A 27,953-nucleotide genomic window follows, 5' to 3' on the forward strand; every position below is an offset into this window, starting at 1 on the left:
TATAATGTTACTCTGGCAAGAACTCCTTTATTCTGAGCAGCGCATGCCCAGAGCCAGGGCATGCGCCCTATTAGACCCACAGTGGTACGACAGTGCCCCTACTGGTAATAAGTTGTATGTACACAAACATATGTATCAATATATATATATATATATATATATATATATATATATATATATATATATATATATATATATATATATATATATATATATAAGGAGAAAAAAAAATAATAAGACAGAAGTTAAGACTAATTCAAAAATAAGGGTGTATTAATTTTTTTTTAACTATTTATCAACCCACTACTCTTATAGAGGTGTGTGAAAAAGTGAAAGTGAACCTGAAAACAAACAAACAAACAAATATGTCACTAAAGTCTGAAGAAGCAGGTTTATTTTTTAGACCAGACTTCCACTATGAAGTCAAACTGGTTTTGTGAAGACAGACTGGTTTTGTGGGGAAACAACATATACAGTGTATATCCATATAAATATAAGAAAAAGAAAATCAAAAATAGGGTGTATTTTCTCAACCCACTACACTTATATAGGTAAAGAAAGTGTGAATAAGTAAACTGAACGTGAAAACAAATATATAAAAAAATCATTTACTAAAGTTTGAAGAAGCAGGTTTATTTTTAGACCAGATTTCCACTAAGAAGACAAACTGGTTTTGTGAACATAAACTGGTTCTGTGAGGAAGCTGAAGCATTGTCAAGTTTGGTCTGCCACCGGCAATGAAGCTTTTCACCTGTGAATCCTGCCTGAGCACTGCTCTGTGATTTAAAGGAACCTGGATCATGAAGAAACTTTAAGATAGACACAAAGCTTCATTTCTGTTGAGTTTGAAGGACCAATAAAACTTCTGAAGGTAACTGTTTTAAGTTTTTTCTCATTGTGAAGGTATGTCCAGCAGAGAATCACACCTTCATTGGATTAAAATGCTCATATTAAACCATTGGGAAGATGGATGTAACAGATATGAAGTAGTGTTCTTTATGTTTGATTATCCAGACAGCTGTTTTGGTTTGACCATTTACAGGATCAGTCTCTTAATCAGGAATTTAAATATTAAACAAATGTAGCTTTGCTGAGAATAAGAAGAAGCTATCATATACTGAGCTTGGTTAAGTCACTAACTTCAATAACATTTTAATCAAGCTGTGTTACTTCATTATCTCCCACAACCAACAACCAAACATTAGCTCATCAGCCTGACAGCACACAGCTGTGGAGGACCTGATTAACACTGATCTTAAAGTGGCTTCTGATTGGGCTGCAGCTCTCCGGTGGTTGAACTTGTGCATTGGCCTCATTTTCTCAAACCATGCTCCCATTTAGAAAAACAATAAAATAAAAAATAGGCACGCAATACAGGAGAAACATTTGCATTTTTCCTTACAAAAGGTATGTTAGCAACATTTAAAGAAAGTATTTTGTCAAAGTAATTTAAGGAGATTAAACTATCTTATATACACTATTTTCAAGGGGAAGCTTTGAAATTTGAATCCATTAATTTATGAGAGTTTAAAATGTATAGATAATACCATGAATATTTTATTAAACCTTTAATATCTTGCCTTTTTAGCAGCTGAAAGAAATGTCCTGTAACTGACACACAGCTGATTTAAATTATTACATTATCTCTCAGTATGCCATCAGTCACACATTTATTACAGGTGTGACTGCAAAGAAAAAACCTGAAACATCAGGAGGCAAAGCTCTGAGGACCAGGATTGACATATTCTGACTTAAACCATCAAAAACAGCACCAAGAAATCATTTGCCGTGACCTAGGCATTTAGTTTACTTTCTTTTTTGAAGTGCATTATTATTTATAAATCAATATCGAGCATGTTAGGATTACTATAGTACAAAAATATGTCTTTTGCATTCCTTGTTCTTGTGCATGATTTTATACTATTATCATGTTCAAAATAAAGTTTCGTTTCATTTCATTTCAATATCGTATTTACATTTTTAATAATTTCAGGATGTTGTAGCTGTTAGTCGCATAGATATAAAATCACTTTATCATTACTTTAAAATGTGAACTAAGAGACTGTTTGGTTAATTTTCAGTGTACTTCTCATATTCTGGTAAATCTAATACTGTTTTGTTGGACCAAAACTCAAAAAGATAAGTCCTGCTTCTGTTACTAGCAGGAATAAGGAAAACAATTTAAGCTTGTTCACAAATCCAATCTTGGTCATTTGATGAATAAATTGGACCAAAAATGACAAAAACTTTTAACCACATCATGATTTATTAATTCATATATCAGCATTTATTTACAGAACATAAAAGGTAGATTATATTATTTTTTTCATTTCAAAATATACATTCACACTGTGAAATATTTTGTCAGAATGTTTCTCACAAAAGGGAATTAACTTTTTTTAATTTTTAATTTTCCCCTTATTTATACAGATCTCATTTACAAGGTCAGGATTTTAAAAAGCACATAATTTGATATAAAATCTCTATGGTTTTCTGATTTTTCTCATTTTACTCATGTTTATGTCTTAACACCCACTGCTGAACAGAACAATTATATTTCTAAAGAACATGACATTTATTCTGCTGTATTTTTAAATAACTTACATTCAATTTAACCTGCAGATCCTGTTAATCATGAGAAAGCTGAAACAAATCCTGAACAGGCCTATGTGTGTGCTGCTGGCCATTTGTTTGCTGTGGTGTCTGAGCTTGCCTTATTTCATTCTGGTATGTATATTTTCCTATTTTGTCCTTACTTTGTCTTTTGGGGGCTTAAAATCCATCAGACTTCAGAGCTAAATTTATTGAAGAGGCGTTGTAACTGTCAAAGTTTGTGATTTTAAAGTCTGTGAGGGACTCTGAGAACACCACTGATGTTTACGCAGTATATTAAACCAGACCCAGGAGAAAAACTGGACTAAACTGAAGCAATTAAAACCCCAGGTTTAGTTTAATAATTCAGTGTTGAAAAGCTGAATGTCAGGTTAGTAATATGTCATCTAGGAATACGTTCGAAGAATCATAGATTTTCTTTGACTGAAATCCTCTGTAAACAGTACTTTGAAAATATATTCCAACACCTTTGAGTTCTGCATAATTTGTCACCTAAGAACCACAAACTTTTTATTATGTTTGGAAAGTCTATTTTCAACAAATTACAAAAATGAACATTGGAAGACTAAAAATAGTTTTTGATGTTTTTTTAATTAATTTTCTTTTTCTCAAGCATAAAACTGAACAATCCATCAGGTTACTTTAAACAGGAATTAAACAAACTTTTCATTAAGTCCATATTTCTGTATTAAATGTTTTTATTGGTCTGATGTAATATTCTTATGTACAATGTTGTGCAATCGTTATCTGTAAGTAGAAAATAAACAAATGAATTTCAAAGAACATATACAGTATGTAAATATTTCAGTGCAGATTTAAAACTTGGTGTTTTTTACTTTAAATAACTAGTAGCTAAAATTCAATTGTTTGTGTGTCTCTCAGACTAAAGTTGGCCAGAGGAGCATGGGTGTGACTGCTGACAACAGACTGAGGGAGAACAGGAAAGTGTGGCTGGAAACGAGCAAGGCCCAAGGTGAGAAAAGAGCAGAGAGATAATGAGAAGGGTCAGGCTGCAAAAAAAGAAGCAGAAGTAAGTGTGTTAACCAGTGGTGTCAACACCAGATTCTCTCCCTCGTGGAAGAAAATAATTGAAACAAATAAAAGACTTTCTCTCTTGGCAACTGCTGAGCAGAGAGCAGGAGGAAAACACATGAACCCTCAGCAGTTTCCAGGCTCTCAGCACTTACTTGCATTACTTTGAAGTTATCCCAGTTCTGCAGAAGAGGCCATATGAATGGAGACTGATTAAGAATATTTGAGTGCTTATTGTGAAGTGGATCAATTTGCATTAAGAGTGTCCCATTCACCTACAGACTGGCCCTTGGAAGCAACAGAATGACGAGAAGGAACACGTGTGAAAAAACCTGATATTTATTTATTTATCAAACTGTAATCCTGCCTGTGTAACCTAATATTATTCTGGTTAGTTTCGGAGAACAGTTGTTTTCATTCTTAAGATCTTTTAGGTCATTTATTTACTTGATCTAAACTTTGCAGTTGAACATCATTTTGTTTTTATGTGACACTTATAAAATGGAAAGTTTTTTTTTTTTTACTTTACTTTGTTCTTATAATCTTTTTTCTGTCTTTTTAATCTTTTCAATTCTAGATGTGATGAAGATTTTTGTACAGTTTGTGGATGATCTGCTGGACGTCGTCAAAACGGATAATAATGGTTAGAAAAAAATATGTTTTATGTGAAACATAAGGTGCCATCTATACTATGCAACTGTTGTCTAAAATTTGAGATAAATATTCTGACTCACAAACTCTGGATGCAACAAGCAGCCAGTGGACATCAATTATTGCTTCGCCATCTGTCTTTTTGTGTTAATGGTGATGGATTTCGTCTGATCTCTTGCATAAACAAGTTAAATCCATCTGATGCTGATGCTATTGGCAGAATACTCATCCAGTGCATTTCAATGTTCTGTAACTAATTTCTAAAAATATTTCCCTCAATTAATCGGGCTTCAGTTGACCCCCTGTTTTAAGGAGAGTAAATCATCAGCGGGAAGAAATTATTCTCTTAGAAGTGTTCAAAATGGTTGTCCTCCCTCATCCCTTCATGTTTTAAGTCTAAACAGAAAAATTTTCTGAAAATGTTTTGCTTTAAAAATAATTGGATTTTTCTGAAGGCTTTAGTTGCCTGCCCAGTGAGAGTCCCACTGGCAGTGGAAAAGTTCTCCTGAATAAATCAGATCATGAGATATTGTACTGAACAGACCCACGTCCTGCCGCTAATGTCTTTGAGCTTTAGATTGTTGTGTCCATTTCCAATTGAGCCATTTTCAATGCCTGGTCAGTTTCAGAAGGATTTTCTTCTTTGTTCAGCTACTGAATTAAGAATTTATTTTCAAGAATGAAATCGGTCCAAATAGCAAAGCATTTCTCAAACCAAATAATACGATGATTGCTATAAGTCATATTTGATATATATATGGCATTTTTATAACAACTGAAGGTATTTGATTGAGCTATAAAATGGATGTAAAATACTCAATACTGTCCCTTTAAAATAATTTAAATATGCTACTCAAGTTGACAGAATGTTTTAATTCTCTTAATGCAAAGTCTTTTGGTTCAGTTTTGACTGGATCATTAAAATGATCCCTCTTCACATAGCCAAGGAAGCATTTCCTACCTTAACACTGTGGGACTTTTGCATGAAGAGCCATTTAGAAATGTCAACCCCTTTTCAACACTTTTAAAGCAGAAAGATGTCCCTCTCTCCTCCAGTCTCACCATCGCCATGTTTTAAAGGCTACAAGGAGGACATAAAAGCTCTTCAGGAGAAAATGGAGGCAGAGCAAGTGAAAGGTCAGATGAAGGATGAGATGATAAAGGAGCTGCGTGCTGATAAAGCCCAACTGCGCCAAGACGTGACTCGCTTGGAGGAGCTTCTAATGCTGCAGCTGAAGAAGGAAGAGAAAAAGGAGACAGTGGAATATGGTAAGCTTTAACTCAAAGCTAAACATTTTTAAGATTTGATTCAACACAGCTAAACAGGAAACAAATAAATTGTAAAAAGATCTTGCAAGCAAAGATTTCTAAGCTGGTGCAAAGTTTAGACATGATGGCTAATAAATGAAAGTTTAAGTAAGAAAAATGTATAATGGAAACTGGCTTTCAGGGTTAGTAAAGCAATATTTTTCAGATTTATACAAGCGTGCAGAAAATTCGATTAACAATATTTTTATTTGAGCATCAGGCTGGGATTTACAAAGTAAACCGGCAAAATAATGAGTTCAGTAAAGCACTGCAATGCAGATGATGCTCATTCACATACAAATAAACAGACAGCATGAGGTACAACTGCTGATAATATTCTAATTTATTTAATTACCATAGGCAAAATAATTCATGAATAAATAAATGGGTAAACATATTTTATTTTCACCACCAATTTCTAATAGAGTACATGTAAAGTCAGGAAATATTTATTAATGAAAACACTGTTGATTGCCTTCCTTAGAGGATGAAACCCCAGAAGATACAAATTGCCCCCTGCCACCATTGGATGGATTTCCAGAGTGTATGGGGAAAATCAAGGTAATGAAGTCCTGTAATTATATGTTTTACATAATGATTGTGAACCATGAAGCAAAAAGTGTGAGAATATGGTTAGTCCTATTTATTTATCAATTCTTTCTTGTTTACTTACACATTAAACTTTGACACCAAACTACCATATACGTAGATGAGCACTTTAACTTTATTTAGGTATTTACATTAAGAACTATTCTGTAACTTTATAGATACTTCTTTTTGTACTCAATGTCCAATAATTTCAGTTTACATCAAAACTGAAGGAAATTTTCTCAATGTTTTAGTACTTTAGAGTCTACGGCTCATTAACCACAAGGTGATGTTTTTGTTGTTGTACTCTGTGGATTTTTGTGGGGACAGTGGATGAAGGACATGTGGATGACGGATCCTTGCTACAGCAGTTATGGTGTGAATGGGTCACTGTGCTCCTTCCTCATCTATCTCAGCGAGGTACCTACATGCTTTTAAACATGCATAAACACAAGTCAGTTTTGACAAGATTAGATTTTATCATCATTGAATTTATGTCCCTGCAAGTCCTGATATGGGGAAAAAAAGCTTGTTTGCATCAAATACATTTATCTCTTTAGGCAGGAGCTGTTAAAAGTAATACTGTGTTTCTTTTTTATGTCATATTAAGACAGAGTCCTGGTGTCCTGTTCTTCCAGACCGAGTTTCAGTCATCGAAGAAACAAAACAGGTAAAAGTCAAAGATTTTTACTGAGAAAAATAATCTGTATGGTCTAAGAAGTTGCCAAAAAGTCACAAATTTTGAGTAGAAATAAAGAGTTGAAAGGGAAATTATTTTCTCAGTGGTGGTATTAAGCATTGGAAACAAAGAATGTTGGAGAAAGAATGAAAGTGACTTAGTGAGGGACTGATTTAACTGCTCTCTTGATTCTCCTCAGCCGGTTTTAGAGGATGCAGTGATACGAGGACATTTTGAGGGGCTGCACCAGTTTTTGGACAACAAGACTGAATTTAAGTGGATCCAACAGAGAATTAAAAGTATGGAGGAGATTTGGTTGGAGGCGGGACGTTCTCTCTCGGCCAAATACAACCTGGAAGACCGGAAAGCCAAACAGGTAAAAAGTTATCGGTAGTTCACGAATGTTAAATTGTTAAATATTTGTAAAAAACATAGAAAATGTTCCCTAACATTTTTTCTAACCTTAATGTCAACTGTATTTATCCATGTATAATTGTTGGATCAATTTATTGTTGGAAGACCCAGTTATGTCCAAGTTTTAACCATCTGGCATTTGAAAAGTGGCTCTTTTAATTGTAAATGTCACAGACTTTTAGTCTTTGCTATTTTGCTTTTACCTGTAGTGCATCAGTTAGATGAAGTAATGATAATCAAATTATTGAACATAGTTTTCAATAAAGCAAACATGGTTAAATATTATTTAAACAAGCATGTTTAAATGTCCAGCATTTTAACCATAAATACAAACAGAATCAAATTAAATTATAATGTAATGTCTCAATAAGTGGCTTACATCTTTTTTTCTAACAATAGCAAAATGAAAAATGTTGAATATTTTTTAAATATGTTCAGTCTTAACTATAAGCTCTGAGCTTCTGTTGAGTTTCTTCCTGTAGACTTCAGATGGTATTTGTTTTATCATTGACAAGATTAAGTTTCTTCTCAAATTTGATAAAAAGCCAGTGTTTTTTCCTGTTATATAGTTTTGCTTTAATTTTGTGTTTTAATACATTTCTCGGTTGTGTATAATCAGCTTCCATATCGTTTCCTCTGAGGTTGTACATTGTTGTCTTCCTAAACCAGCATTGTAATATTTAATTACAGGGTTTTTCTGTAATGAAATAACACCTATCTAGAGACTTCACCTTTCATCCATTTGTTAGCAGCTGTCTTTCATAATGAAATTACATTTCCTTTTCACTCAATTTATTGTTTATATTGTTTGTGCCATTGTGAGTTCTGCGTTTGTGTAGTTAAAATTGTTTTATTGTTAATTTAGCATTTTGAGGTTGTTTTCTAAACATGCTTTCATCCTTCGTTTAGAAAAGCTTTTTATTCCACTAATGCCAAAGACGGGAAATAAGCTCATGTATTTGCAGACTTCAGAGTTTCTTCCAGCAAATCTCACACAGTAGAATTAAAGTGGAAGGATGGATGTTGTGACTGTCTGAAATGAGTCAACGCTTTGTCCTTAAATGTCTAGGAAGCTTTCTTATTCTGAATGAGAAGCCGAAACAGACGCTAGGGACAGTTAAGAAAGCATTCAAAGTCGTCTCTTATCCATGAATCTGTTTCCTCCCCCAATTCCCTTAGATACTTGTGCATCCTGGTGTGCTTACGAAAGAAGCGGGTCTCAAAATAGCTGAGAATGCTTTCAGCGGCGGTCCCCTCGGGGAGCTGGTTCAGTGGAGTGACCTTATTTCCTCACTTCATGTTTTGGGTCACCATCTTCACCTGTCGGCCTCCCTTCCAAGCCTCAACAAGTGAGTATTCATCTGCAGGCCTTTTGTGCTACTTTCACAGGGAAGAAACAGAAGCAGATAAATGTGGCAGTTAAAACCCAGTTGTGTTGCATGACATCAAATGCAAATCGTGTCCTTTTCAGTAATGCCAAAGTCTGATGCTATAATTATCATATTTTCCCTCTTGCTTCTTTGTGTCTCTGTTTCTCTTTAGGTTTTTTGGGATTCAGACTGGCGGATGTCCCTCTCGACTTTCACTAGTGGAACCAAATTTGATTTACACAGATATAATTGGTCTTAGACAAATCCAGAAAGTACTTAAGACGTCATGGATCAAATACAAGTGAGTAACTTAATAGGCATTGAAATATTTTTTACAAATCATTACATGCACAAACACTTTCTTAGAAAAACTAAGCACTTTCTTGCTTCTTCCATTGGATTTAAAGGAGCGTATTATGCAAAATTCACATTTTGCTCATTTTTGTACTTAAATTTGTGTCTCAACTGTTTCTAAAAACAACCAGAGCATCTAAAAAAAACACCCAGTTAGTTTTTGGCAGGAAGTTAAAGTTTTTTGGAGTCTAGAAAATGATCCATTTCAGAAACCTTTTAATGTACTGTCACAAATCAGCAGGAACTGCCTCTCACCTAGCAACCCCAGTGAGGCCCAGCCCATTACCTAGCAACCGCAGTGAGGCCCAGCCCATTACCTAGCAACCCCAGGGAGGCCCAGCCCATTACCTAGCAACCGCAGTGAGGCCCAGCCCATCACCTAGCAACCCCAGTGAGGCCCAGCCCATTACCTAGCAACCCCAGGGAGGCCCAGCCCATTACCTAGCAACCCCAGGGAGGCCCAGCCCATTACCTAGCAACCCCAGTGAAGCCCAGCCCGAACAAACAGATATACTTGATTAATTATTCGGCAACTGTGACCATCTTTTTAAATGCAGGAGCTTTTACAATTAACTGCGGTCTGGACCAAAACAAGTGTGTTAACACAAGTTGGAAGTAAAAGATTAGTAATGATTAATGTCACTAATTAACTGACCGAATAAGTAATTGATGCCAATGTATTAATAGCATAACTCTTAAAAGTATGACTACTAAATCATAGCATAACATAGCTTCTCTGAGACATAAACTGAGTTTATATTTACTGAGATGTTGTAGAGGAGCGGTTCTCAAACTTTATTTTTCAAAGATCAAATTTCTCGATAACTCAAATTCAAAACTGAACAACTATAAATGAGCAAATCCTGTTTATTAAATTCACGTACAACTTGCAGGCAAAAACAAATGGCACTTTAGAACTACATACATTCTGTTATGACTCTAAACTGCTATAATCTGTTACAATAAGATCCAATAAACACCAGTTTCAGAGGAAAGCTATACCTGAACTTGACAAACTTTATTACTTTTCATGCCTCGCCACATAAAAGTGCTCCACTTTACACACAAAACTGAACAAAACACAGCAACTGAACTTAAAGTGCACCAAGACACATTAACATCAAAACAGCTGAGGTAAGGCTTACAGATACCAGGAAATAAATTATATTAGAAAATTGCCTTGTCAGCGTTCAGTGAGACACCTAAACCTTGGACCCTATAAGATTTGTGGGATATTTTGATCACATTCAGTGTAATTCAATTTCATCCTAATTTCCATTTTCATAATTCTATGCATCATAGAGCAAGCACAATCTTGCTCTATGATGCAAAATAAGTAGATAGAGGGTATCTACTTATATGGGTAGAGCTGATCTTTAGTCAAAGGGTTACAAGCTTGATTTCAACTTCCTCCTGTCAAATGTCAAAGGCAAGGCAATTAATTAAAAGTTGTCACCAGGCTGATGTTTATAAATACATGTTCTCTTTGCTGTTCTTACAAAACTTACCAACAAAGCTGTTCATAACAAAGTCCTTTGCTTTACAAGTACAATTTTTATTATTGAACAGAGTGAAGGTCTGAGATAGAGCTGAGCTTCAAATGAGTGAGTGATTACAGCAAAAACATTTTCTTCGGTGCTCTTTCAGTAATAATATCAGTGTAAAGTTACACTTATGCTATGAACAAATTATCAAGTTGTATTCCACTTTAAATGTGTCATACTTCATGATTCAGACTGATTTTTTTTTTACACACCATGGCCTTGGTGTAGATTGACATTTGGTCCAGATGCGGACCAGAGACCTGGTGCTGTTGAGGGCGTGGGTTCAGATGTAAAGTCTCATTGCATTATGCTACATATTTCAGACTTGGTATATTTGATGGAAAAGTCACAGCTGAGTCTCTCAGGCCAATATGCAACACTATTTGTAATTTATCCAAAATATATTTGAACTATGGAGCTTGTCTCTTGTGGAAAAAAGTTGCTTATATCTATCAAATTGAGCAAACCTCAAATTATGCTATCAGTAATCTAAGTAACTGTCATTACACAATCAACAAGCTGGAGCAAAAACAAACTGTTCAAGTTTTGATTATTTTGAACCTTTGAAACAACAAGTGTGATTTTTGACCAAGGCATTCATTAGATTTATGTAAAGTTAAAAAAAGATTTGTTCAGATGAGGTGAAGAGAAATGGTGAATCAAATCTGAGTCACTGAATGAATATGCTGGAATATAAAGATATTGTTTTTATGTGGGAAAGTTTCATCTGAAATGGTTGTTGGATGTGTTAGATGGCGAAATTCTTAGACTGACAGAATATATACATTTTTTACCTTGAGAGGAAAATAACGACCAGCAGTCTGAGTGAGATAAGAATGTCAGACATGAAAGCAGATGCCAAAGATGATGAGACATCTGGTAACAAAAACGTACTGAGACAAAAGAACAATTTAAAAGAAGAAAATGCCACTTACAGAGAAAAGGCAAGAGTGAAGAGAATCTGAGACAACAAAAAATGTAGCAGTAATATTACAAATGGAAAAGTTTAGCCTGCGCATCAAGCATACACAATGTAAATGTCCTTCCTGCGTTCTACCATTTTACAAGCGAAACAGATGTTCCTTTTCCACTGTGTGCATATGGCTACCCTTTCATGAAAATAGGACTAGTGGGTGGAGGACAACTTTAAAGTTCCACTCATCCTTTATCTGCGTCAATGAATGAATAGAAAAATATTTCTCAAAGAAAGTAAAACCTGCCACATATATGTTCTGGTACATTGACCCTATTAAGATTTTTGCTCTTGTATAGGTTTACACCTTTGATTGAGTATATTCAAAATAATAAAATGTCCTTGTATTCATTATAATAAAAGATTTATTATTTCCACTTTTGAAAACTAACTTAACATATCAGTTTAATCAGCTTAGAAATCTAAATGTATGCTAATAGTTTCTCCAGTCCTTGTATAAATTCTGTTCAAACAAACTTGACAGCCTATTTCCTGATTCAACTGCTATGCTCTGCAGTTTGTTAAACTGGATTGATAATAAAACCTTTTTCCTATGTGATGTTTTGATTACTGGAAATAGAGCTATTTGTGATTACTGAGAAATACAATCCTGTTTCTTTATTTTCAATGAAAAGAGAAATGTTACTTTTCTTTATATATAAAAACGCAAAGAGTAATTGGTCATTAGTATTATATAAAACATATAGAAAATGTCCATAAACGCTTTATTTAATTGCATGAACTATTAAAGTAATTAAATTAATTCTGTATATATAACTACATGGGGGGAAAATAATTAAAATATCCATTTTATATAGGTAATTTGAGAACAGACTTTTTTAATTTTATAGAGTAATACAATGTCCTAAATAGGGAAGGTAGGAGTTGTACTAAATGTTGTCATTTTGTTCACATAAGTGGAGATAAATGTAAGGCAAACACTTAGCAGTTTGGTGTTAAAAGCTTTTCTCTTTCTTTTTTATTAACTGCTTGAATTAAGTTTTTCTATTTAAATGCTTTCCTATCTGGATACAATAAAATGGGATTTGTTTTTTATGACCACTTCTCTGTCTATGTGTCTGGCAGGTGTATAATCCGTGTGCTGGACTCTTTTGGCACTGAACCAGACTTCAATCATGCAGACTGGGCAAAGAAATACAACCTCAAAAGTCCGTTTGGTGGACTCAGTCTGGCTCCCATGCAGTTTTACACCATGTTTCGTATGTGTCTTCTTGCTTTCCTTAAAGTCTATTCAGATCATTTGGTTTACATCCTCCTGGTATACATATTTCTAGTATATTCTTATAAAGATGTGTGTTTTCTTGCATTGTTCGAGCAGCTCATACACCAGACAACACATTCCTCGGCTTCGTGGTACAACATCAGCTGAGTCTGGAGGAGAATGAGAAGCTGAAGTCCACCCAGAGAAAAAACCAGGCGCTAATTTATGGGAAGAGTGCTACATTTTGGAAGGTATTCCCAGAATCTGACTCAATAATGATGGTGGAAAGGTTTAAAAGCTTTTATTTTGGCGAATCACGTTTGTGCTTTTGCTGTTTTGAAATCTTCCGAGAAAGCTACTGATTGTTTCCTTGTTGTTAGGGTAAAAAGTCTTATCTGGACGTCATCCACAAGTACTTGGATATCCATGGGACAGTCGACAACGATACTCTGATTCCAAACTACGTGATAAATCATGGTATTATCAAAGGAACTGATGTGCAGACCTTGTTGAGACAAAGCAAAGTAAGTTTCTGTTGGTAATCATGATGACTACAGGTTATGTGCATCTTTCCATTGGGTTTGGATGCCTCCCACTCATATTTAAGTCTGCTGAGTTTTACTGCTCTCATGTAGTTCTTATCAAGCAAACTCAGAGCCAATCAAGATGCCTTTGATTTAGTTTTTTTATGCTAGTTTAACTAAATATTTTCTACTGTTTTCTGACCAGTGCTTTTTGCAAAGTTATCTTCAGTTTGTATTTTTCAGACAAATTGTCGAAGTTTTAGCAAATAGCTTTGTTATTCTGATGAGGCTCATTGTTGCTCTGAAATTTTTAAAGCACAATTTGAATCGTTTGGTTTCCATAGAAGCCATGAAAGGAGGATTCATTTTCTGAGACATCCACAATAAATGTTTGGTTGGCATTTGCCGAGCTCACCTGGCTGGAAGACAAAAAACTTTTGATCCATATCGATGTAGCTGCATGATACAAAAAAGGACTGATTGGAAAAGCAGAACCGTAGTTCATGTTCTCATCATGATGAAAGGAGAGAATCATCAAACCCAACAATGCCATCCAACATAGTTGAGCTATGACAGAAATGCTTTGCTGTCTTTGCATCAGCTGGTAGATTAAACAGCTATGTGGAAGTGAATTCGATTTATGAAAATGGCAGAAAAAATGTGTATTGATATGGAAAATTTTAGCAATTGGAAAATAAATTCAGTTCAAATCAAAAGTACTTAAGGGAAAATTAGGTGTAATATCTCACATCATCCAAAGAGTCTTGAAATGGATGATGATTCTGACAGCAGGAAGGATCTTTGCAATCAGGGTAACTAAGAAGCTAAATAGGGATCATAAAATTTGTGTAAAAGAAAAACAAATAAAAAAAACAATATTTGAGCTTAGTCTGTCTTGTGTGGCATTGGCATCAAAAACTGGCAACCTTTTCACCATGTTTTTCTGAATAACCATAATAAGTTGCACCAAAACACAAGTTTAAGTAACTATTTATAATCTGAAAAGATTGTAGGTTTTTGGTTTGAAGAACTACATCAAGGCAACGTTTTACACACTCCTCATGTCAGCATTTATTGTACTGTTGTTTGCTGACACCATGTGGATATCCTTTAGTAGTACATTGTGTTTTCATAACCCATAAATCTTTGATATCTGGTTTGTTTTTGTAATCTTGTGTAGGTTTTTGTTGGGTTGTCATTCCCATATGAAGGCCCCGCCCCTCTGGAAGCCTTGGCCAATGGTTGTGCTTTCCTGAACCCCAGATTAAAACCTCCACACAGCAGCCTGAACACTGAGTTCTTCAAAGGAAAACCCACCATCAGAGAGGTCAAGGGTCTCTTTCATTTCTTTATTCTGTTATTTAAAGATTTACCTTTTAAACACACACCTAATTAACAAATATCAAATGAAGTCTGATGAGATAAACTGAGAAAATATTTCACTGGTTTGCAGAAGACTTTGTATTAATACAATACAGTGAATATTGTTCTTGTTCATTTCCTGTTTGGTGAATTGTGAAGGTCACATCCCAGCACCCATATGCTGAAGAAATAGGGGAGCCCTATGTGTGGATGGTAGATATGGATAACCAAACAGATGTGGAGAGAGCTATCACTGCTATACTCAATCGCACTGTAAGTTTAATTCAAATCTTACAACTGGGAGATTCACTGAAAAATTTACTAAAAGTATTTTCTATTTACATGTGTCTTCCAGATAAAACCCTACCTTCCCTATGAGTTTGCATGTGAAGGAATGCTCCAGAGGGTTAATGTCCTGATTGAAAAACAGGTTTGACAATAGAGTTTTATATGATATATATCTATATATCTTTATATATATCTTTATATATATATATATATATATATATATATATATATATATATATATATATATACAGTACAGACCAAAAGTTTGGACACACTTTCTCATTGAATTCAATGAGAAAGTGTGTCCAAACTTTTGGTCTGTACTGTATATAGATAGATAGATAGATAGATAGATTAGATAGATTAAGATAGATAGATCTATCTATCTAGATAATATATCTATCTAGATATATCTATCTAGTATTTTAAAGTCTATTCTCTGAGCTACAGGGAACCAGTTTGGGGACTTTAAAACTGGTGTGATGTGCTTTATATTCCCAGTTTCAGTCAGAATGCCAGCAGCAGCTGTCATATTGATTTATTTTTTTAGGCAGACCTGTGAACACGGTCATATTTCAGTAATCAATGCAAATAAAGATAAACAGATGGATGAGTTTCTCTAGAACCTTCAGAGACATTAGTCCTCTAAACCTAGACATTTTCTTCAGGTGATAGAAGGCCGACTTAATCTTATTTCCTTTTCTCTAATCTGTTTCTTTGCAGGATTTATGCTCACCTGCAATAATCTGGCCTCCTCTGAGTTCTCTCCAGGTAGTGAAAGCAGAGGCAGGAACTTCGTGTAAACAGGCTTGTTGGAGGGCGGGGCTTATCTGTGAGCCAGCATTCTTTCCATACCTCAACAATGCCAACAATCTCGCCAGGTGAGTACAATTTCATGGTACGTTAAACATATGACATTTCTAGTGAGATGAACATCAGCATAAAACAAAATAAAGAATTCTTTAAAAGTATTAGAAACTATGTACCAAATTGAAGTTTTAGCTGTAAATTAAAGACACTGACATATTTCTTTCAAAGGTGTTTTAAAACGGCTTTATTCTCCAAGTTTGCAGCCTAGTTAGCTGTAGGCTGCAGTCAGATTCATTTTTCAAGAGAATTTCCACAGACTATTCCCATTAAAAGCAACTACAAAACAAATTGTCCTTAAACCCAGAAATATGCATTAAAATCAGGAGTGAGCAATAATGTTTATAGCAGTTTTCAACAAAAGCCAAAGGTTATTTTATATTCCTTTTACTAGTTCTATATTTATTTCTTCTTGCGTTATATGTTATTGCTTGTATGTAATGTCTAAATTTAATGTGTTCTGCCTTTTACTGAACTTTCTCATTTTCTGTAAAGCAATTTAAGGTATTTAAATGGAGCTATTTAAATAAGCCTTTGTTTTGCCTTCTAAAACTAAAGTTTATAAAAATGCTCACTAATGACCACCAACTTAGCTATAATTTTTATCAGATATGCAAATGTTGAGATTGTGAGAACAATTTAAGAATAAATCATAACAATCTGAATATGCAAAGTCATAGCTACTAATCTGAATCGATTACATATTTCATTTTGGATAAATGTGTCAGTCACTCTGCAACCCTGAATACTGGTGCAAGCAAAGTCCATTACAATTTCATAGGCAAATTTACTTGTTTTTGAAACCAAATGTGTGTTACAATGAGAGCCGCTCATTATTTAATGTACCTTTTGTCTTTTCTTGCAGCCACAATATAGCTTGTCAAACGTCTGAGTTTTCAGACGGCCACCTTGTGTTCCCAGCCTACGACAGCACCGAGGACCATTGCCTGTTCCAGTCGGATTCTCTGCTCTACAGCTGTGTCAGATCCGAGCAGTCACTAAATCGCATCTGTCCCTGCAGAGACTACATCAAGGACCAAGTAGCCTTATGTAAGGCATGTTTATAACTGCTGAACAATGAACAAAATGCCACTGAATGTCATTCCAGCATTCAATATCAGCTCAGTGTTTCCTGCTGGAGTCTCCAAGTTTAATTTATTTACCTTTTGTAGTTTGAAGCTCTAAGATCAAGAGTTGACAACCTGATTCCTTTAGGAATTTATGATATTCCCAATGGTGGGGAGTGAAAATGACTTGAACCAAACCTGTCATGTTATCATATATTATGTGCAACTCCACTCTGTCTTTAATGGATCATTTGGGAAGAAGTCCATCTTCATTTATAAATGAAATTTCTAGCTCTTAAATTTGCCAGAACATCTGCTAATGGTTGTATGCTTTTTCAGATTGCAACACGTTTAATTTACACATTTCAAACTGACTTTGCCTCTTTCACTTTTGCTTAAAATCATCTTCAAATTCCAATTAACAATAACTGACTGTGTCTAAAACTCCTGCAATGCTGAGGATTTAGCTTTTTGTTCTACAAATACATGTGTGGATGTTTGAGTTTACAAAAAATGAACACATTGTACGTAATTCTGCTCTTCAAGTGTTAAACCTTTTAAATCAAGTTAATTTGCCAACTTTTTGAAGATCTATTCCAATTAAACCAATTTAGGTTACAGTTTCTGCTGCTAAGATAATATTGATGGAAGTTCTTCTTTAACATTCCCATGGCTCACTTAGTTAATTTTGTCAGGACAGAGCAGAGTGACTTCAGACTTGAAATGATGATGCAAAAGTGTGAAATATTACCTTAGATGGTGAGAAAGCTGACTGACAGAGTAAATATTGCAGGAGTCTTTATCAGCCTCTTTCACATCATGAAACGATGTGAAATGCAAGTGGTCACATTTGTGTCTGTAGCCCATGCTCCCTTCATACTTGTGCCACAAACTGTGATTATAAAAAAGTAAGTTTACTGAATTATATCACTGGCTTGTTGAGCTTCTTTTATTGTTGTTTTAATTTATTTTTATCACAAGTTTTATTTAGTGAAACAAGGTTTTTATATCAGTAAAGATACTAAAAATCGAGAAATTTGCAAGTTATTAAACAGAATTTGTGTCTTATGTAACACAATTTAAGGATTTATTCATATTCAAACATAGAGTGCAAAGGTTTTGAGTAATTTTATTTTCCCTTTTATATCCAAAAAGACGAAGTTTATATTTCATAGATCTCCTGGCTTTGGTTTTATAAACATAATACACAGAAACCATGCCCATTATAACTTTTGATCATAGCAGCACACCTTAAATAATTCCAATAATTTGATATTCCTTTAACAGGCACGCATTTTTTAATCCTCTTTAGTTTTTATTATATTTTAGACACAGCAACTGAATATGACAGCAAGTGTCCCATAGAGTAAAATGACATCTTATTAGCGCATTTAGTGAAACAGATGTGATTTGGAGCTAATAGGGATGACAGTGTTCCTAAAAGGGATTAGATGCTTTTTCTCATTGTCAACAAATCCCCCATTGTTATATACGATCCCAACTTCTACCTAATTGGTGTTTGTTATTCATTCTTCAGGCAAAAAGTCAGTACCTGTCAGCACTTTGATGATCAACCAGAAAAAAACTTTATTTACTCAATCAATAAAACTCTCTTCATTGACATACATATTTCCTTAATGTTCTTTTACATAAATTATGTTCACATCATCTGTAATACCATCAATGCCGTCATTGTACAAACAAACGATTCGTTACATAGTTTCTTTGTAAATTCATTTATACATCTGTGTGCGGGCGTGGGCGTGTGTGTGTGTGTGTGGATGTAAAGCGTTTGTAGCCACCGACACTGTTGGGTTTTTAAAAGCCCATGCAAAGCCTATGGCAACAGAGAGCTGGTTTGTATTGCTTTCAAAAACATTGTATAATTTGGTGGAATGAATGGTCCATTTCTGCATTGACAGCATGCCCACTTGAAACAGAGACAAGTTATTTCACATAAACTGACACATGTTGATGATTCAGATATGTTTGTAAGTGACTAAAGAGAGTCTGATGTTGTTTCAAATGTTCATAAAAAAATAAGAGGGATTAAGTTACTACAATATGTATCAAATGATGAGCTGTTTAACTTTAACATGGAAACTGAAAAGCATGAATGCTCCAACATGAAGTGGAATGAAAATAACACAAGGTGCAATAAAGAGAGGTAGAAGGGATTTTGGTGCCCACATTAAAAAATTTTAAAATGTTCTTTTTGTTTTCACAACAATAACTTGTGAAATGCGCAAAAGAGTTGGAATATAAGCATCGTTATTCACCCCCCCTTTACACTGGAGTAAAACCACACAGTGACATTAAAAAGTGGTCTTTGCATGGTCTTGGAGAGGTCGGAACATCGAGGTTAATGCATCTCCCCGATGCCATTTAGCAAGAGATTTCACATTGTTTCAGCATGCACAAGACTCATGCCTGGCTGGCAGCGTTAATTTCACAACAAAGGCAGCACAACTCCTTAAAGCACTGCATTAATTTATAATTATTGCCCAAAATGGCAAGCTGTGTGGTGCCCAACACTGTACAAAAACCCCACACATTTATGTTTTCATGCTCTTTATGGTGCTTTCTCCTTCAAAGCAAAGCTTGGTAGAGGTGTAGAAAACCTCTTTATAAAGACAAATGTGGGAGTAGTACTGTGTTATGTGAATAGTACTGCTGAGATTTTTGATACACTGATTTGCGATTAGCATTGGAGGGTCTAGAAATCATGTTGCAGTCTTAATCCGGTGTAAAGGGAAGCAAACTGGTTTACAGTGAATGTTTTTCTGTGCAGTATGGGGTTACTTCGGCATCTAAAAACTGTGCTTGACTTACAGGAGAGTCACTGTAGAGATTGTCTTCTGTGCAGTTAAGAGGGGAGTGGAGGATATTACAAATCAGTGTGCTGTTGGTGAGTTGAACTGATGTGAACCGATTCACACTTTCAGTTTGCAGCTTATTCATGTTCTTCACACAGTGGAACTAAAGATAACAGAAATGTTACACTTTGCCAAACACATCAACTCAGAGCTGGATTCAGGCCTGTTCATAACTCCACAATGCTTTTATAACTCTGTCCAGCTGCGGATAAAACTATAGAGTTTTACCTTGGGATTTTGAGTTTTGAATAAGACCATTGTAATTCTTCTACCAACCATAAGAGGGCAGTCAATCGTTATTTATTCATTATACAATGAAGAACTGAGACCTTGAAATATGTTTTTACACTAAGCAAGCTCTTCATGAATTTGAGCATATAAACACACCTAAATATTTATTTATGCTTCAATAAAAATGGATTCATGTGCGAATAAAGTGTGGTTGTTGCTCAGACATGATGAATACTCGATGCCTGAGGTCAAACAGTGTTTTGACTCAGATTTAGGTGAGTAAAGAATATTTTTTTTAAGCAGCTGCACAAGAGTTGAGGCTTGGACTGAGCAGCCAGAGCATGCCTAGATCATACCTTCCAGGTATGTTCACCCACAGCAGCAACTTACAGTAAGACTTGTCGTTTCATTTCACCAATAATCTACAGTAAAATGTAAGACATTTACAGTATATTCACACTACAGAGGAAACATGTTTAACAATATGCAACTATAACCAGTTTGTACTTTTATACGATATGCTTTATACTTCCGAACAGTGTAATAAACATATTTACAGAGCATGTGCTTTGCTGTTACATTCTGTTCATTGTATGTAAATGATAAACATTATAATTATTTCTGGAGGAGATGATGAAGAAATGGTTGATGAACATAAAATCAGACTTACAGAGAACACTGAGTCACTAAATTGGTTTTCTACAAGCTGCTTGATCTTTGTCATTGCACTAAAGTTTCTCAAGTTTCTTCTTTGCTGTTACAGTGAGTAAAAAATAGGCAACTGACTAAAATAACTGGATTTCAAGTCATAATAAAAAACACTCTCCCCGGGTTCAGTGCATCCTTCTAACACCGTAACGTGTATGAAGAGCGAGAATGGTATGAAAGTCAACACTTATTTAAACCTCATTATTGCCAGGTGAGACTGCACCCTCTCTTTCACAATTTCAAGTAGAAAAATGATTGAATGGATTTTTGCAGCAGAAAAAATAAAAGAAAATACATGAACACCACACTGCAATTAAATAGAGTCCAATGCAGTTCTTAATTTTAGCAGTTAAGATAAATTAAGAAAATATATTTTGATTTTAAATAGTGGTCGCAAAGTACTCCTGAATTTTTTTCCCACATTTTGTCATGTTTTAACTAAAGATTTCAATGTATTTTTATTGAAAATGCATTAAAAGACAAACATGTAAGCTGCATCATATATAAACTTTTCCATCAAAATATTATTTTTTTTTACTGCATTTATATTTGGTGCCCTCTACTTTTTACTTCTTGTAAGTATTCTGTTGATTTTCTTATGCACATTTTTGGTAATGTAATTTTTTTATATTATCCTACTCAGTTGCACACTTCTTTTGATTGGACTACGCTGTTTTTAATAAGTGCACAGTATTTTCTTATGCTGTAAGTTTCCCCTTACTTTACAGTTTATTAGTTCTGTTTTTATATTTTTGTTTTATTTTTGGCTTTGTCTCTCTAAAGCTTCATTTTAAGGAGTTGGGTTATTTTGAGCTATCTCTGCAGCTATGCTGCTATAGGCTTAGCACTTTTCGTCACTCTGTTACTTTCTTCTCCTACTTCGCTTCAATTTGCAATATTTGCTGTCATTTCAACTGCAAACTTAATGTTTTCTCAGTTTTCTTTTCCTCCATAGAAGCTACATCTGGTCTGGCGTTCTGTTTGGCTGTGGTAGCTTCCTGGAGGGGGGAAACATGTTCCTCTGCAACTATTAACTTATTTTTTATTAACATAGAAAGTACTACATCAGTTCTTTTGTTTCTTTTTTGTGAATCTGCTCTGTCTTCTCGAAATCTGAGTCAGTCGTGGCAAATTGCAGCTCCTACTGAGCCAGGCTATGTTGGAGGTTTCTTCCTGCTAGAGGGGAGTTTTTCCTCTGAACTGTCGCCACATGCATACTCAGTATGAGGGACTTCTGTAAAGTCAAAGACACAATACAGGTACTAGTCTGATTTAAATGCAGCCAAACGGTGCTTCTATAATGCATTGACTCAGGGGGGCTGATAACAAATGCATGACACTTTTCACATTTGCATTGGTAAAAAAAAACAAAAAAAAAACTGATATTCTCTGAACACTTCACAATTGCACACTATGTTTTGTTTTTGTTTAACTTAAAATCTCTTTAAAGTACATTTAATTTCAACATGACAATATAAGAAAAAAAATTTCAAGGCTTTGTGTGGCCCAAGTTGGCTCAATGATCAGCTGTCAGCAGCTGTCAACAAGTGTACATTATCATAGCTGATTCATTAATTTGTGCTTGACCTTATTACAGAAAGAAAACAACAAAAAATCAAACAGTTCCACATTTGTGCACTGAACTTTATCTCCATCGCCATTATATGGCAAAATGTTTGTGCTTAATGAGTCCTTTCATCTTAACTCAGTCACCTAACTGAAAGTTGTTAATGTTTCAGGAAGATATAGCATTAACCTTCTCTCCTCCTGTTTTCATGTCTTAGAGATAATTTAAGAGGCTAATCTCAGAAGAATTCCTCTGTTTAACACACTTCTGCTTAATAGTCACTTGAAATGATAAAGTTTGTAAATTAATGGGCAGCTTAGAGCAAGAGTCTGACAATGAAGGAAAGGTTTCGTTCTAAAATGCCCATTGAATGTCTTCTTTAGTAAATTACATGGATAAACCTACTTTTTTCCAGAAGACCTTATTTAAAGATACTATCAACATAAAAATCTGCATTGGCATCTGTCGCTGCCTTCCTGAACAAACCCAAAGCACTTCTTGAGCTTTTGAGTTTATGATCTCGCCTCTTCCTCATCCAGGGTGTCATTTTTAACTTGATGCATTTAGGAGCTATTTAAGAGAACAAGGGACAAAAAAACTCTGAGCTGAGAAGATCTTCAATAATGTCATTATCTCTCAAGGTCTCTCAGACTTGAGTAATTGAATGTTGGAGTGTACTATGTACAGTATGTACAGCAAAAGTGTATATTCACATATATGCATGTAACAGAGCATGATGTATGCCGTAATAGTGAATGTACAAGCAGTATGTGGACGAGTGTATGAAAGAGGAGAGGGCAGGAGGCACCCAGGTGTGTGTGGGTGGGTGTGTGTGTGTCTAAAACTGCTAATCTGATTAGCCTCGGGCTCTTTCATTCAAAGCGCTCGTAGTTCCTCGTCTGCCTGACCCGTGGCACCATGTCTTTCAGGAGCCTGTGCAAACAGAAATGAGCAGATGTTGGAGGAAATGAAAGAGATTTCAAACCGTAAAACTGGAAAAATAAACGTCTGACAAACACAAAACTCTTACTTGACTCCATAGGCCAGAATGATTAGTCCGATTAAAACCCCAATGGTGCCATCCAGAAACCAGACATCGGGATGCTGCTTGAAGACTTCAGCACTGATGAGAATTGAGAATCCCATGATTGCTCCAACCATCGAGTTAAACCCTAAAAAACACGAGATTAGCATATAAAGGTTGGCTTGGTTTACAAACTTGCTTCTCTAAAATGTCTGAATATTCCTGAAAGAGACCATCTAAGAATTTTATGTCATACGAATTTTAAACCTGTTATTCGCATTATTCCTCTTACTAAAGTCTTACCTGGGTGATTTTGTTTAGAATAACCAAATGGGATAATTATTAATAATTAATTAATTAATGAAGGGTTATGTAATAAATAGCCCTTCATTTATTACATACAATTAGGCATTTATTACTCATCTTCATAAGTATCTGTGAAATAACTAACATTCCAAAATTTAGGAATAGAAATTGTGAATTTTCTCTGTATTTCAAGAAAACCTATCTTTTTTTTTTTTTTTAAACACGAAGATCATATCTGATACAGCAACATTATTTGTACCTTTTTTCTTTTCTAAATATAATTACATGTGCCCTAGTGTGGAAGCTAGCTCAGTGGTTATTGTCTTGCCTGCAGTAAGTGTATAGTCTTGTGGGAAATAAATCCATGCTCAAAGAACAGCAACCTCAGGCTTATTGGATTGATGCCCTGCAAGTTAGAGAGTGAGACCTGGGGACAGTGTGTTGCACTTTTCTTCAGCTCTGCGTGTCTCTCTCTTTCACAAGAAGCACATTTTATTCTTTTATCATTTATGTTTTGGCTTTCCACGTGTTCTCTAACATTAAGTCATACCTAAGCCATTTATCAGGCAAGTTATTTATTAAATTTTGTGAGTGTACAGACTTCCTACCGTCAGTAATAAGTGCCCGACTGGTCAGCTTTTTTCCCAGCATGAACTTGGCCACAGCCAGCACAGCACAACTGAGACCGCTCACTATGGAGACGCTGTAGAGGAAGTCATCCTGGGGTCAGAGACAGAAACAGAGAAAAAGCTCATGAAACTGGCTGCTTCTATGGTTATATACAATACCTGTACTACTTAGCACAGAGTCAAGAGGGAAGCAAACTAATTTAAAATGGAAGGTTGAATTGTTAGCTTTTGTTAGCTCAAGCATTTTAAACCCGGTGCTCCTCTTTAATTAGTGCATCAGCTCAAGGTCGTGTGGATGATGCTTTGAAATGATTCAAGCTCTTTTCTTTCTCACTATCAGTCTCAAAACGACTTCAGCAGAAACCCAAACTTGACCCCTGCTTCAGGAGAGACAGAAATTAGAAGGAGGCGAGAAAAAGCAGAGAATATCTGGCAGGGAAACACAAAGACTGTCTTCACTAGGCTCTGATTTTCACTTACAAAGGCCAAATTAAAGCTTTTGATTTATTAATTTGTAACTTAGGCATTTATTACTAACATTGGGCTTTTTACTTAAACCTCAATTATTTTGGAAAAGTATTCAAACAGTTAATATTTAATTTTTTTTTTTTAAATTAATGATTCAAACACAGGCTTCCAAGTATTCTATTGGTATCTTATGTCACAGACATTTACAAATTTCTCCGTAGTTGTAACAAAAAATGAAAAATGTTTTAGAAATAAAACTTTTAATGGTCTGCAGTGTATTTCTATTTTACTCTATATCTAAATAAGCATCATGGCAATAAGATACCTTCAAAACCCATTATGAAATTGGGCCTCTGTCTCTTTAAGAAGCTCTCATTGTTTCCAACATTCCATCACAACAATGCTCCTCATCATGTCGTTAACACACCGTTATAAGAAGAGTTGGGCTGAGAAGTAGTTTGACTCTGACTCTCAAACGGGTGATGTCGTTTCCTGTGAGTGCTGCATAAGGAGAAGATACCAAAACCAATTTAAATCCCTTGTGGCCTGGGGAAGCTGTAGGATCCCCCAAAATGTGCTGGATTGTGCTACCAATGGGAAGGATCCCCGAGTTCCTCTTGACAGTCTTTTAGAATTCAATTTGGAAATCTCAATTATTAAAAGCTCTATTTCTGCAAAAATCCTACTTGTGTATCACTATAAGGTACTTGCACATTATAATAGTTTCAAAGCTGCTCTGTTTCTTTTTTCTTGACACAGAGGGGCTCTTGGTTGTGTTTTTAATCAGGTACAAGAGATGGACAGATAGAGCTGCACAAGAGGACGTGATCTGAATGGGGATTTCTACCTTTTCTTCACCCTCTGTCCAAAGTAGCAACATTTTACAGTAATCCCACTTCGTGGCTTTCCTCCTCAGGCTGTACAGCTTCTATGTGAGAGGAGTTTTATTTTAGACACCATAATGTGCAAAGTCTAATGTTCTTTCATTATTTGTTTTTCGTTTTCACACTAAAATGAAAGCACATCTGGTGAGGTAAATCACCTGTGACATCCTTTTTTTTGAAGACGTCAGTGAATTTCTGTACCCCCCAAAAAAACAGAAACAGAAAACTATGTATGATAATAAACAAAGTTCTAGAAAGCAAATGAGGTCGTCTGACGGGGAAAAGATACTACACTTTAGATGAGAACAATAAAAAGAAACTCTGCATCATTTCATCCTCCAAACTACTGAATCTACATATTCAACCACAGCGCAAATCCTGTGACAGAGATTTTGAATATACCAACAACTGCTTTATTTTATGCATGCTAGAAAGCAGAATGTTTATAACTAAAGAAGAATTTCAAGGGCTGACAGAAGGTGACGAAATAAGTGAGGTGGCGGATGTAAGAGGCGGAGTGTCAAAGAGAAAGATAGTGGTAATAGGCTTTTGATGGTGTTAGCAAGATCCCACTGGGCTCTAACACATGGTCTCTATTAACATAATGGCATGAAAGCAATAAACAGTCTGGAGAGAAGCTGCTGACCTTAACCAGCTCCCCTTCTTCTCCTGCCTTAAATATTTCTCTTTACCATCGGAGATCTTTAATTGTTTCTAACAACATTTTTCCTTTCTTTAAATGTCACACCCTCCCAAATGTCAACTAGTCAATGAGTTTGAGGCAATTTACGGCCAACAGAAAAATCAGTTTGACTCAGGGTCGATTAAAGTTAGACAAAGACGTCTCTGAAATGGGAAATTGTTTCAGAAGAAGTTCAGGCAAGTTAAGTAGTATTATTGTGCTTTATACATTAAGAAACAACAATAAACACACACTGTCTGCATGCTGCACACCTGGTTTAAATGTTATCTGCAAATTATTTTTTTTTTATGTTAGAAATGTCTTGATCTGATCCAAAGCTTTGATTTGGGGTCCTAATCAGGATGTAGTCCCAAACTAAACTAAACTGTCAGTACAATAATGACATGAATGTTACATAAAGTGAACTTTGTTTTGTTGATTTAATAAATCCAGGTTTTCTCAAACATGTCAAGTGACAATGATTTTTACTCTTTAAAAAAATCATCTCTCATGGCAATTTTGCGGTTTTGGCTTCTCTTTCTCATTCTCTTGTTTTCTATCTATCTCTGTCTGTTCTTGAGATTAAAACGTAAAAAATCAGCTTTAAACTGGCCCTAATTCATCACAGTGCAGCTAAGAAGAGATACAACACTGTCAGGATTATCTATAGTCTCAACAGTTTCACAGAAAGATAAGTGATGTTATAAGAAAGCGAGGAGGAGTCCTTGTTAAAGCAAAAAATGAACAATAATATAGTAAAGACAGTCTATAATTTAAAGAAACATTTGGAGAACAAGCCTAATGCAGGATCTGTGTGTTTAAAAATAACCAAGGCAAGACATTCTCTGTCTTTACCTTTCTACTTCAGTGAAGGAAACCCTGATGTGAACATCTTTGATCGTAGTAGACAAGCTATTTCCTGAAGAACCCACTTTCATTTTCCTGAAGCTTTTATTTCTGTAGTTTCAAAGAAACCAAGGAAGTCACTGACTGGTAGAGTATTCATTACTCACCTTCACTCTGTGATCTATTTTAGGTTTATCGCAACCTCTTTTTTGCACCTTTACATTACTGCACCTGCCAAACCTCAGCGACATCTTTGCAGGGAAACATGCATACAGACCATGAATCCAAACCAAATTCTTTTTTATTGGCTGTTGGACGTGTACTATAAAATGTCTCAACAAAGTTTCATTGATTGTTTGTAAGTTTAAAGCTTCTTAAGTTAACTTGATGTACATCTATAGTCATGTTGACCTTGTCTTCCGTTGGTTAGCTATTCCCTTTCATCTATTACACATTTTTATTTGCAAATATTAATGTTTTTCCTCTGTTCTTTCTGTAGAAAGCATGCCTGGCTCAGTCTTGGCCAGAACTGACCCAAGGAAGCAAACTAAGTTGTTGCTCAGCAGATTCCCATTAATGCTTTAATTTTAACACAGACCACATCTAAAATCTTTATATTTGTTTTTTTGACAATGAGAATACTATTGCATTTCAACTCAGCATAAATAAAATATGTGAAATTGTTTAAATTTTAAAATAATTGTTTAAGGGAATTGGTAAGTTTAGTTGTTGTGTTACCATGGTTACAATCCAACGCTATAAATTTTATCTTTCTTTGTGTTTGAGCTTGGTTTGTTTACAAAAAGATCTCAGCAAATTAGAACCAATTGTTTGTGAATGCTTTCAAGGTCACGTTCTCCTATAAATGACTTTTCA

General features: G+C 35.1%; 2 protein-coding genes across 4 annotated transcripts in view; one reads left to right on the forward strand and one right to left on the reverse strand.

Annotated features, from left to right (window-relative positions):
* The first annotated feature begins 733 nt into the window (after positions 1–733).
* On the forward strand, positions 734–17,978 carry LOC102236488 (alpha-1,6-mannosylglycoprotein 6-beta-N-acetylglucosaminyltransferase A-like). Of its 3 annotated transcripts, none has more exons than XM_014469596.2 (19): positions 734–871; positions 2,623–2,727; positions 3,496–3,586; positions 4,223–4,288; positions 5,353–5,565; positions 6,089–6,165; positions 6,523–6,612; positions 6,803–6,862; positions 7,071–7,247; positions 8,465–8,634; positions 8,828–8,956; positions 12,613–12,746; positions 12,866–12,999; positions 13,129–13,272; positions 14,453–14,599; positions 14,794–14,907; positions 14,990–15,064; positions 15,646–15,803; positions 16,655–17,978. In XM_014469596.2, the coding sequence occupies exons 2-19, from the start codon at positions 2,635–2,637 to the stop codon at positions 16,854–16,856; spliced, it is 2,274 nt and encodes a 757-aa protein (XP_014325082.1). In that variant the 5' UTR covers positions 734–871; positions 2,623–2,634; the 3' UTR covers positions 16,857–17,978. The 3 variants fall into 3 exon arrangements, with proteins under 3 accessions (XP_014325082.1, XP_023193116.1, XP_023193115.1); XM_023337348.1 differs by having other exon boundaries at positions 15,694–15,803; XM_023337347.1 differs by having other exon boundaries at positions 5,377–5,565.
* Positions 17,979–18,287: 309 nt separating this feature from the next.
* The window catches only part of LOC102230800 (transmembrane protein 163), a 54,496-nt gene continuing 44,830 nt past the window's right edge, over positions 18,288–27,953 (reverse strand). The window contains exons 6-8 of the mRNA XM_005801230.2: positions 24,177–24,288; positions 23,269–23,410; positions 18,288–23,171 (exon numbers count right to left, since the gene is read on the reverse strand). Of these exons, the coding sequence (XP_005801287.1) occupies positions 23,111–23,171; positions 23,269–23,410; positions 24,177–24,288 (315 nt within the window). The 3' untranslated portion in view covers positions 18,288–23,110. The remainder of the gene's footprint in view (positions 23,172–23,268; positions 23,411–24,176; positions 24,289–27,953) is intronic.

Source organism: Xiphophorus maculatus, chromosome 7 (assembly GCF_002775205.1).
Source record: "Xiphophorus maculatus strain JP 163 A chromosome 7, X_maculatus-5.0-male, whole genome shotgun sequence".
In the NCBI taxonomy this organism is placed as follows: Eukaryota; Metazoa; Chordata; class Actinopteri; order Cyprinodontiformes; family Poeciliidae; genus Xiphophorus; species Xiphophorus maculatus.